Below are 12,387 nucleotides of genomic sequence, written 5' to 3'. Positions count from 1 at the left end.
TAATTTACAACTATTACAACGACAAAGCTGATTGCCGAATGTATAAGAAGTTGCCTATAAGTACCTAAGTATTCAGTAGTATGGAAGCAGTGGTGCCGAACTCGTGTATTAGGTGTGGCGGCTGCCACACCCAGTGATGTAGTCGTAATTTTTTTACTGAGTATACGTTTTAATGTGCTTGATATGTAAACGTGGGGGGCTTCTCCCCCCCCCCCCCAACCACTATATATACTACGCTATTACTAATGATATATTTATAATTACATACACTTTACTACTACCTTACCGCAATTGAGTCTCTATAGTTTACAATCATACTCCTAAAATATATGATTATACATTTAAATTGTTTATGATTACCTATGTTAATTTCTTAACCCCCCCTATCCCCACTTCTTTTTAAGTCAAAAAACCTAAATATTTATTAATATTTATAGTCTTAAATGTATACTCGGTAGTATATAAATTAAGTATCACAACTTTGAATGATTAAAAATAAATGAAAACATCATTTTTTGTAGATCAATTGTTTTATTTATGTAATTATTGTGTGACACAGTGTAGGTACATAAAATAATATTTTTTGACAAAATTATTTTCAGTAATGCATGTGACCGTGAATCTCGGCGTCGGCTATCGTTATAAATAAGCTTATAATTTTAGACGTATGATATATATATATATATATATAATAAATATAGATCCATGCAATGAAGTTAAAAATAGATGTGTAAAATGTAAAAATAATAATAGTTTCTAATGAACATGATCACAAGGAAATATGTTTGGTATTATTGGTTATTCGTTAATACTATTTATATTATTGATTTATAGCTATACAGTATACCCGTATAGTGTATACCTGCGTATCACAAATTATATTATAAGTATACGCATCAACCAAAAACTGGAGAAGTCGTTATACGCCGTATACCCGCGTATACGCCCCACTACACCACTGGCCACACCTATTTTAGGGGGTGGGTGTACCCCTAAAATTGGTGGGTAATCGTAATCCTAAGTATAAAAAGGCGGGTAAAAGAATGTCGGTCTGCTGTACAGTAGGTACCTACAAATAGGTCACTGTAATGGATGCGGTGTAAAATTTGAATTAAATGATATAATATCACGTCAAGTCCCCTCCTTTCTTAGCTTTGTGGAATCGAAACCCCCCACTCACATTTATGTTAAGTATGTTAGCCCCCCTGATTTCCATCTATGGAGCTAGTACTTTTGAAAGGTAAAATTCGAAAATTCTCAGGTTTTTTTAATTATAATCACGAAAAAGAAATATAAATTAATGAAGAAACGGGTATTTTTATACATTTTAATGGAATACGGACATCCGGCCGAATCCAAACGGCCGACGGCTATATAGGCCGACAGTCAGATAGCCGAAACTATTTTAGCCGACAAGGTCAAAAGGCCGACACTACGAAAAGCCGACACTAAAATAAATTAAGTATAAGCTATACATTTTCAATTCGATAACGTAGTGTTGTCTTTTGTTGTAATAATGTTATCGATAACTTATCGAAATTTAACGATACCTAATACCTATAGCCTGTAATCTACAGTGGGTATTGCTATTGCATGTTCATAAATACTGTTTCAGTTGATTCGTAACCACGCCGCGTCTTTGCATTCATTTTTGTGTCGTTGTTTAATTTAATTTATGTATTTGCATTAAATAATTATGGAATATAAAATTGAAATTTTTGGTACAAAATTATTAATTGACAATTTTATCATGATTAAAAACAAAAACCGTAACAATAAATATTATTGGGAATGTGAAAAGAGGAAACATACTAAACGGCATAATAGTAATAATGAATATTGTAATGCAAGAGCAGTAACAATTCTTGTTGATGGTAATCATATTGTTAAAGATAATTCTTTTTTAAATCACAACCATGGGCCTGACCCATGCCGATTGTTGGTAAAGAAAAACATAAAATATATTGTTTCAAAAGCTCTGTCTTCGAGAGATAAACCTTCGCAAATAATACAGGAAGCAACGAGTCGCATCCCCGTCAATTCTCAGCCATACATGCCATCAGTTGAAGCAACGCGAAAAATTATTTCACGGTGTAGAAAACATCAGAATCCACCAGAACCAACAAGTCTTTCACAAATAGATATTCCTCTTAACTTATGTAAGTCTTTTAATGGTCAAACATTTTTACTAAAAGAAAGTACTATTGAGAGTCACAAAATATATATTTTTTCTACTAAAGATGAAATATCAAAACTTGTCAATGCCAATTATTGGGTTATGGATGGTACATTTAAAACTGTGCCAAGTATATTTTTACAAATGTACACCATACATGCACCTGTTGGTGGAAATAATTCTAGAATTTTGCCATTAGTATATGTTTTAATGACCAGTAAACAACAATGTTGTTACGAACGTTTATTCGAAGACCTAATATCAATTTGTGATGATTTCGGTTTCGATGTTTCACCAAAATGTATTATAACAGATTTCGAAAAAGCTGCAATTAATGCAGCTAATAAAGTATTTCCAGAATGCCAACAAAAAGGGTGTTTTTTTCATTTAGGCCAAAATATTTGGCGAAAAATCCAGTCTAGTGGATTGGCTACTAAATATGGAGAAAATGAAGAATTTAGTTTACAACTTCGATGTATGTGGTCACTTGCATTTTTACACCCATCAGATATACCTAATGCTTTTGATCAATTGAAAGATTCATTACCCTATGACATTCAAAATTACTTTGAAGAAAATTACGTGCATGGAAAAGTACGAAGGAAATTTAGAAATGGAATAGTATCTCGATATGAGCCATTGTTTCCACCATCATTTTGGTCAATACATTTCAATCATGAAAACAATATTCCAAGGACACAAAACAAAGTCGAAGCATGGCACAAAAGATGGAAAGTATTAGTAGGAGCTGATCACGTTGGGGTGTATCGTATAATTGAGGAAATGAGAAAAGAGCAACAACACGTTGTGGGTAAGATAAGTTCACGAATAAAAATATTCTACTAATATTACAATAAAATATAATTTATTTATACATACATTTTGATTCCAGGGCAAATTCAAATTATTTTATCCGGACAAGCAAGGCCAAAACAAAGTTCAAAGTACGTAAAACGTCAAAACCAAATTCAAACTATTCTAAATGATAAAGAAAACAGAACAACCCTCGAGACAATAAGAGGTATTGCATACAATTTGCACTATTAATTTTTATTTATTAACATTTAACTATATAACATAATTATCAATTATAATTTTATAAACTATTAGTATTTTTTATTTTTTATGTATAAATATCAAATTTTTTAATTTTTAAAACATATTAGGAATATAAAATGTACTCAATAATAATTTATTAGTATTTTTTATTTTTATGTATAAATATCAAATTTTTTAATTTTTAAAACATATTAGGAATATAAAATGTACTTATAATTATTAACAATACACTAAATTTTATTTTTAAGAATAAGTATCACCTATATATATATATCTGTGTGTGTGCATAATTTACCTATCTCAACATAAAATTACTTAATCGGCCATTTAATATGTCGGCCTAATGCGTGTCGGCCTATAAATTTGTCGGCCATTTAGTATGTCGGCCTATTGCGTGTCAGCCAAATGTCTGTCGACCAAATGTCTGTCGGCCGATTGTACCACACCCCATTTTAATAGGTACCTTCTACTGGTTTTGAACAAAAACAATATTATTTTTTTTTTTGTAGATTGAAAGCTATTTTAGTCATAATATGAAGTTTTCTATTTTATGTAGGTACTTTTTCTACTTGTTATGTCAATACTTTCGCTTGGTCAGAGAACTGGAAAATTGTATACAAAGTTGCTCATAACTCATAATTTGATCACGTGATTATACAATTCAAAAATTATCGAAAATTCATTGTAAAGAATAGGGTTTAGATTTAAAGGCAATATAATCAGTGAAAAAAAATTTTAAATGTCGAAAAAAACATTTAATTTATATAAAAACCAATTACAAAAAGAATTTACTAAAAAATTAATTAGTTTTTATATTGAATATTTAACCAGTGTGAACTAAAAAAAAATCATTATCATGTACTTAGATAAATTGTCTTCAGTAAAACGTTGACGGTTTGGGCTTAAAATATTTTTGTATATAGAAATGAATGTAATCAGAGCGGACTGACGAAAAATGTTGAATCTATAGTAAGTATATACGCATTATGAACATATTTTAATCTATTCATAGGTAGTATGGATACTTTTATAAACGTTAAATTAACTAACCGAATACTCTATAAAATATATATCAGGAAATATCATCGTTCATAAAACCCATTAAAATTAATTAACAGCTGACAATGCACAGTCTTCAGAAAATCGTATCTTTTTGTACCGTTTATACGTAAGTCTTGTATAAAACTATTAAATCAAATGAAAATTAAACATAATAAAAGCATTGATCAGAAAAAAAGGCAAAAAAGGAAAAACAAAAATACGTTGATCATCTTACATATTAAATGACAAGAATTTTTATATAAAAATTATTTCTCCATTATTATTATTAAAAAAAAAGGCTTTTGCTTTCAAATCCGAACCTCAGTAAAGATATTATTTTAAAAGCCATTTAAAGTTAGAATGTTGATGAAATTCGTAAAAGTCACGAAAATTTGCATAATATATTGATTTATAAATTTGTGAAAAATTGTTCTTTTACCTCTAAGATTTGAAATGTAATACAAAATTCCTAGTTAAGATTTACCACTTATAACAAAAATAAGTTTACCGAGAATTCACTTTCATTTTTTTATAAGCATTATAAGTGGACATTTTTTCGATATTGGTTTCTAATAAATCGGTTTTTGATAAATATGGTAGAATTTTCAAAATATTTTGTCACCTTTTGAGCTTACCTATAGACAGTTGAAATTATCAATGTTTTTAATCTTATTCCTATAAATGTGTAAAAATAACTTTTTAAGTTATGGCAAAAAGCTTGAAAAATGTAATACAAGGTACCTCATAAGTTGTTTTAATTGCAATGCTGATAAAAATATTAAAGATATTTTAATGTGTGTTATTAACATAGGTATATTATACATATTTTTATAAAATTACCTATAATTTTAATGTAACAATATTTTTGAACTCCTGGACTCCAGCATGAGTTCTCTCAGTGGGGCTCAGTATTCTCATATGTACGTATGTCGTATGTATGTATGTATGTATGTATGTATGAATGAAATGAAATGAAATAAATAAAAAAAAAATATAACGGCATGTATCAGCATGGTAATATCAGCCTACCCACAGGTACTGATCACCAGTTAATTTAAATTCGAGTAGTTTGGTATTAATGAACTCATCTCAATTCGACATGCTTATGTAAGTACAGTATAAGAAATCAAAAAATATAATATTATTTAGTAATCTATTATACTAATAAGTAATAATTAATTTAATAGATTGATTAATAATTCAGTCTAATAACTCATCCTATGATTTGTGATTGAAATGTTTTAGAGAATCATGATAACAAATTGTCTATTAATGTTTATTCAGATTTTTACAAAATTAACATTGTTGTCATTTTATACGATTCGTCAATGTTCAAGTACATTTTGACTGTAGACGATTTTGGTACTATTATTCTAGAATTAACAATATAATTGTATTTGTGCACACATTTTGGTTTAAGTAGTACCTAATATACTATAAGTACTAAAAATAAAAATATGTTAATCCAGATATAATATTTAATTAAACTGTAGGTAACCATTTTTAACCATTTTTTTTATCCCTATTGTGTCTGTTGACTCCTGACAGAAACTTTATAGTACAGTTAATATTATATGGTTATAATAAATACTAGTGTCGAATACTAATTTATTATAATCTCTCCTATATTTTATACCTAGGTATAAAAAATATATGGTATCAAAATCTTTAAAATTTCCAAGTTCAATTAAATAAATGATAGACAATATAGGTACATGGTTTATTAAAATCAAAACAAAATTATATTTACAAATTATATCCTAAACATATTACAAACATTTTGTAAGTTATCTGAAAAAAAAAAAATCATCAATATTAGTAAATGGAATGAAACTAGTTGACGCTGATCGATATGGATCTTAACAATTTGATAATTTATTATTGATATTGGTTAAGTACCTTTTAAGCATCCGGAGCACAATACATTTTGAGTGTTCGTCTAGTGCAGGGAAGTGTACAACATTCATCGGCGATTAGTGGTCCTAATCGTCTCCGTTGTCCGATTGAAATCTGTTCCTCTCCAGCTATAAATGATAAATTTGCATGTCAATATAACAGTGTTAGAGATACCAAAAACTAAAGCAAATGCATATGGTACTAAGGTATTAGGGCTATATTCATTATCCTAGAAAATATTGCCCAGAGTGCATTCATAATACTATTATATCATATAACATGTGAGTCATCTGTTTAAACTTCCCGTCTTCATGGCAAGAGTAAAAGATTTGACTATGGTTAAAGAATTGTAGGAACTTAAAGTATTTAAAAATTTAAAGCTAAAAACTCACCAGGTAACTCGTTGTATTTTCCTTTGCAAATGACTTGCATTTCGTTAGCTAATCTCGAGCCACAGTAATTGTCAATATTATCCCAGTAAGGGTCAAGTTGTTGCACTACCATCGCACGTCCTAACCCGACCACACAAAATAGCAGCAACGCCTTTATAAGGTTTGCCATCATTGTAATTCTAATAACAAAACATACATTTTATGTAGGATCAGTTATGAATAGATAATTTGAACATAATATTTTCATTATAATCTTCAATTTATAGTTATTATATAATATTCATATTTTATTGGATTAAATATTTGAGGGTTGAACTTAAAAATAACAATTTTTTAATATCGTTTAATCTTATCAAATTTTTTTTACAGTTTAATGGTTTGTACGCTTGATTATCCATTTTGTTGTCGATTGCCAAAAAATATAATATTTTAATTATTGTGTATTCTGAAGTATACTTATTATTTATCTAACAAGTGGTAATGAAACCCCTAAAAACATCTAATACAACCGTGGTAGGTTAATTATCTTAACCCTTATTCTTTGAAAACCCTACAAAAATTAAAAAAAAAAAAAAATCATGTGGTGTAAAAATTTACTTACATATAAAAATGATTTCAACTTTTTGAATCTAATTTATCCAAAGGTAGGTATATAAAAGTTTAACCAAAAGTTACAAACTAGATTATGAACTAAACTAGTAAATGCTGAATTTTGAACTTAATTGAACATCAGAACAATTGACAAATCAACTTAATGGAATTTCATTTAAAACGCTTTTACAATAGGTAACACAAATTATTATATTAATAATAATATATAATTTATTATTGAATATGATACAATTATAATAAGAAATATAATAAGAAAAAATCTTTTTAAATTTAAACAATATGGCTTATACTGTGCTTAAAATTTAAATATATTTCAGGGCTTTAGCAATTATGTGTTTGTTGACGCCTGACAAATAATAAAAAAAGAGAAAATTTGATATTCAGTACTATCTTCTATCTACGTTGAATATTACATTAATTTATTCCACTTGGAGATACGATATTACACCATGATCAATAATGATAATTGTACACATTAATTTTGTATAGGTATTATAGAATTGGATGTTGTGAGAATTTTTTTTTTCAAATCAAATAGTAGATCCATGCTGTTTTAATATTGTATAATAATTATATGTTCCGCAATAGTAAAATATCACTATTCAACGCGTAAAATAAGATAGACTAGATAGAGCAATTTGTACTTACTGAAGAATGTGGGATAAGTGACGAATTCCAACTAATGTCTTTGTAATGAGTCTGATAATGTATTATGATTTGAGCAAAACTAAGGATACTCGAAAACGTGATCACAACAACAGGTCCAATGACGCAATGACGTGGTCGAGGGCGTCCATCAGCCAATGTAGGGTACGTGGTTATAGGTTAGGGAGGGTTGTTAACATTAATGTGCAGTGTTGACCTTGATGCAATATGATAGGGAATATAATTAATTATTAATTAATTTCATTATTATGTTCGATTAACGAATACGGTTGTAATAAGACATAATTACTTAATTCATTGTAAAATTTACTACCTATACTCTATTCAGAATAAGAACAGACAATAATTGTCGTTGAATTAACGCGCTCTGCCGACACTGTTCGCCCTGCAGGAATGCGCGAGTACGGTGACTGCTACTCACCAATAGGCGCCATGATGATGACGCACAGGTAGATTTGTGAACTAGTAGCAGCCATTAACTATTTAATGCAAAGCGTGATATCTTAGGAATAGATTTTAGATTAAAGTTAATTCTCATCATACTGCCATATTAAACATGCTAATAATATATACTCTGGCTCAGGAGAGTTCGCATCTAAAATCGTGTACGTGGCGGCCCATCGATTCTCCTCTATTACGGACGCACACCGGCTGGTAGTCGGCCGGTGATGAACGCCGATGGTCGGCATTTATCATTTAAGTTGTGTTGTCGTGTTATTTTTTATTGTTAATATTAATAATACTTTACTGCTGACTGCCGTATTTTATGAGTTCTATTAAATGTTTTCTCATTCGGTTCCATAACATTCTACCTGAATAAACATGCCAAATTGAGATTTGTTAGTAAATTATTCAATTATACCAGTTGTTTGGGCCGGGAACATACAATAATAATACGTGCGCCCGGTACCGAAATACTTCGTATGCGCTCAACACGCAAGCACCGGCCAACCTGTATAGTGTATAATAATGTATGATAAGCGACTGGAGAGTAGTGGACGGGATTGCCGAGCAAAGACCCCGAGTGCTAGTGTGTGGTGGGTGTGTAGGCGTGTATATGTGTGTATACTTAAAACCAACAACAGAAAGGTAACTCAGAAAAATGGTAACTAAAACTTAATAGTATTAAATTGCTGTATTACAGTAAAAACAATATATATATAATAATAAATAATAAGAACTCACAATTTGTCGGCGCTCTGCTGGCCAGCCGCTATACCTGTGCCTGTATAAAATAATTTGATAGTTGACACAATCAGTTATAAAAGATACGGTGATTGATTCACACACGTACAAAACACACAAGGGTGGCGATTAGCGCACACTAAAAATAATATAATAAAAATGCACAAATTGCGCTTACAAATTCAATAATTAATTCTGCGGCGATTAGCGCCTTTGGTACAAAATGGTAATAATATGTCTGCAGCGATTAGTGCGCACACCTTCAAAATAACAACAATATACGAAGACTCGCGAAGTGCCGATTAGCGCCCACACTATAAACTATTATATAAACAATAAAACGTTGTGGTGATTCGCGCCCACAAATAAAACAATCAAAATACCGAAAACTGCGATTTGCACACGCACAACAATATTATTTCGCTAGACCGTTTTGCAGCGAACTGTATGCGATACCGGCGGCCTACGTTGACCCGCGATGTCACGTCGTAGCTTAATCTACATATTATTTTATTTTCATTTATTCTTCAATAAATCACATGTTCGTGTGGGGGCCCATGAGTTCACAATTTGAAATATAAATACATTAAATAGTTCTTATAAATTAAATAACAATTAAGTTAACATTAAGTTCAAGAAAATTTTTATCTAACCAGGCTAATGTTTTTGATACATTTATTAGTTAAGCTATATAGATTGTCAATATTATCATGTTCAAGGTAACACTGATGGATCATACGCCAAACAAATTACCTTACCATAAGTTTTTAAATTAATACGTTCATTAATGTATATAAGGAATAGTATAGGTCCTAAGACGGTACCTTGAGGAACACCACAGTTAACAGAAATCGAAAAACTAAAGCACTCATTAATTCTAACTACCTGTGTTGAGTGTTTATTTGAAAGGTAATATGAGAATAATGATAGAGAATTCTAACGGATACCACAATACTTTAAGTTCTTTATAAAAAATATTATAGTTGACCGACGATTCAAATGTTCTTTTCAAATCAAGGAACATACCTATTACCTTATTTCCTCTATCCAGACTTGAATGAATGAAATTCAAAGTCTGCAGTAGATCACCATTAGTTAGATATACCTTTCCTGAACCCAAACTGACTATTAGAAAAAAAAATAATGATCATTTAAGAAATTTACTAATCCATTTTTAAGACATTTTTTAAATAGACAGCGTTTGAGACTGAGAGAGGTAGCTCTATAATCAGTTATATTTTCAGAAGCTCCTGATTTATATGAAGAAATGATGAGGGATTTTTTTTAAATTTTGTAGGAAATATTCCAGATGCTTCATTATAAAAAAATATTTAAAGGTATCGATATAGTTTTGCATGTATTCTATTTACCATCAAAAAAAGAGGAATTTTCTTTAATGTTTATAATATTTTCTTCTATTTAATTTAAAGTAATATGTGTTAAGAAGATTGAGTCACTAATAGGACATTTATCATGCATAATAGACCACTGTACACCATAAAATAAAAATATGAAATATTATTTACAACATTGCTAAAGAATAAGTTAAATTCATAATACCATTAATATTTTTATAGTCACAAGAAGAAGAATTAGTAACATCTTTGATTAGATACCAGACCTTTAAAATACTACAACTCGATATTACTTTTAAGGCAAACACTGAGGCTTATAAATATGTCTTAATATTTGTCATAGTTTCAATAAATTTTGTTTAATCCATGAGTATTTTAACTTTAAACTATGTTCACATATTGAACTATTGTAAAATAAAATCTAAATGTAATGTGTAAAAAAAATGTAAAAATGAAAGGAATAAAATATTAAACTAATTTGTAGATAGTAATTAAGTATTTTAGATTCTGAGCGAAGCGATGAATGTATTGATTTTACAATGATGTGTGTTTTTTTTTTTATTTTATTTGTGTCTGTCATCACCTTTTAGGACATTAAAAGTGCTAACATTTTATCTGTTGGGTAAAAAAGCTTGAAAATTTAATAGAAGGCTGCTAGGTTGTTGTTTCAAAGGCAGATGAAAAAAATAAAAATCCTTAGTCACAGTTTTTATTTCTAAGCATTTAAAGTTCAAATCTTGACAACTTACGGAAAAATCACAAAAATTAGCAAATTATTTTAAGTTGAGAATTCATAAAAAATTTTCTTTTTAAATCTAAGATTTGAAAATGTAATACAAGATTATCCATAAGTTTGCCTACCATTATCAAAAAAAAAAAAAATGCCTACAAGAAGTTCAAATTAAATTTTTTTGAACGTCTGAAATTCATATTTTTACAACATTTGATATTCACTCGATTTAACATGTAACGATTTTCTTGTTTTATTGTAATTAAAAAACAAATGACTGTAGAGACTTGAAAATTTCACTGAATGTTTATATTAGCATTTTCTATACACTATAACAATTTCCAAATAATTTGATTCTTTTTGAGCTGTTTACGGACATTGTCAGTTTTCAATTTTTTTAGTTTTTTTTTCTATAAATATCAATAAAATTTTATTTGTTTGTTAAAAAAGCGTGAAAATTTATTATAAGGCTCCTGATATATCGTTCTAATAGCGGTTGAAAAATATTAAAAATACATACGCACAATTTTTTTTCATAAGCTTTAAAATTTCAAATTTTGACAACATTTATCTAATTTATAATTTAATAATTATTTTGTAGTTAAAAATTTATAAAATGTTCAACTTTTTTAGCTAAGGATTGAAAATTTAAAGCAAGGCTCTTAGTCTCCACGTAAATAGGTTATACATAAATTACTTTATTCACAATAATATCATCAAATATACTTGGTAATATCATAGGCTGACTGACCGTCAAATTTTTAAACAAGATTCATATTATATATTTTCCTGCCCTTAACAAAAAAAAAAAGTTAAAGGGAGTCAAATAAATTTTTATGAGCATTTGAAGTTTGAAATTTCTAATTTTTTGGCATTGTATTTTCACTCGTAAATTAACTTATCTCATTTAATGATTTTTTATTCTGTTATAATTCAAAAACAAATAACTGAAAAGCGGTTTACATAAACAGTAAGTAGTTAAAAAATACATGAAAGAGTTCGCAAACATCATACTATCATTAATTGATCTGACTAAGGATGGGGAAATATGGATTTGGGAAAACAAACACCGAGAGACATTAATTAAATTAAAAGATGCATTTTTAAAAGCATTATTCATGTCATTCCCATACGTCCATCTGTCGTTTTCTAAAAAATGAAATCGCGGAGTGGTGCGCGTACCTACTTTGTTAGATTGCGCTGTATTCGGTCTCAAAAAACTACTCTACCTTGTAACGTACCGCCGCACAATGATTCATATATATACCACGATCA

The 12,387-nt window shown here is 29.0% G+C and overlaps 1 protein-coding gene across 1 annotated transcript; it reads left to right on the top strand.

The window, feature by feature from the left end:
* The first annotated feature begins 1,335 nt into the window (after window positions 1–1,335).
* On the top strand, window positions 1,336–3,675 carry LOC132935161 (uncharacterized). The gene is made up of 2 exons (XM_061001629.1): window positions 1,336–2,987; window positions 3,069–3,675. The coding sequence occupies exons 1-2, from the start codon at window positions 1,697–1,699 to the stop codon at window positions 3,221–3,223; spliced, it is 1,446 nt and encodes a 481-aa protein (XP_060857612.1). The 5' UTR covers window positions 1,336–1,696; the 3' UTR covers window positions 3,224–3,675.
* The last annotated feature ends 8,712 nt before the right edge of the window (window positions 3,676–12,387 follow it).

This window comes from Metopolophium dirhodum, chromosome 1, assembly GCF_019925205.1.
Source record: "Metopolophium dirhodum isolate CAU chromosome 1, ASM1992520v1, whole genome shotgun sequence".
NCBI lineage: Eukaryota > Metazoa > Arthropoda > Insecta > Hemiptera > Aphididae > Metopolophium > Metopolophium dirhodum.
Note: the sequence above shows the minus strand (reverse complement) of the source record. Positions and strands in the feature narration are given on the sequence as shown.

Bases quoted from the DNA above. Each gene is read 5' to 3' on its own strand.
- LOC132935161 (XM_061001629.1), top strand. From the start codon at position 1,697: ATGGAATATAAAATTGAAATTTTTGGTACAAAATTATTAATTGACAAT. The intron at 2,988-3,068 runs GTAAGATAAGTT...TTTTGATTCCAG, and splicing joins AGAGCAACAACACGTTGTGG to GGCAAATTCAAATTATTTTA.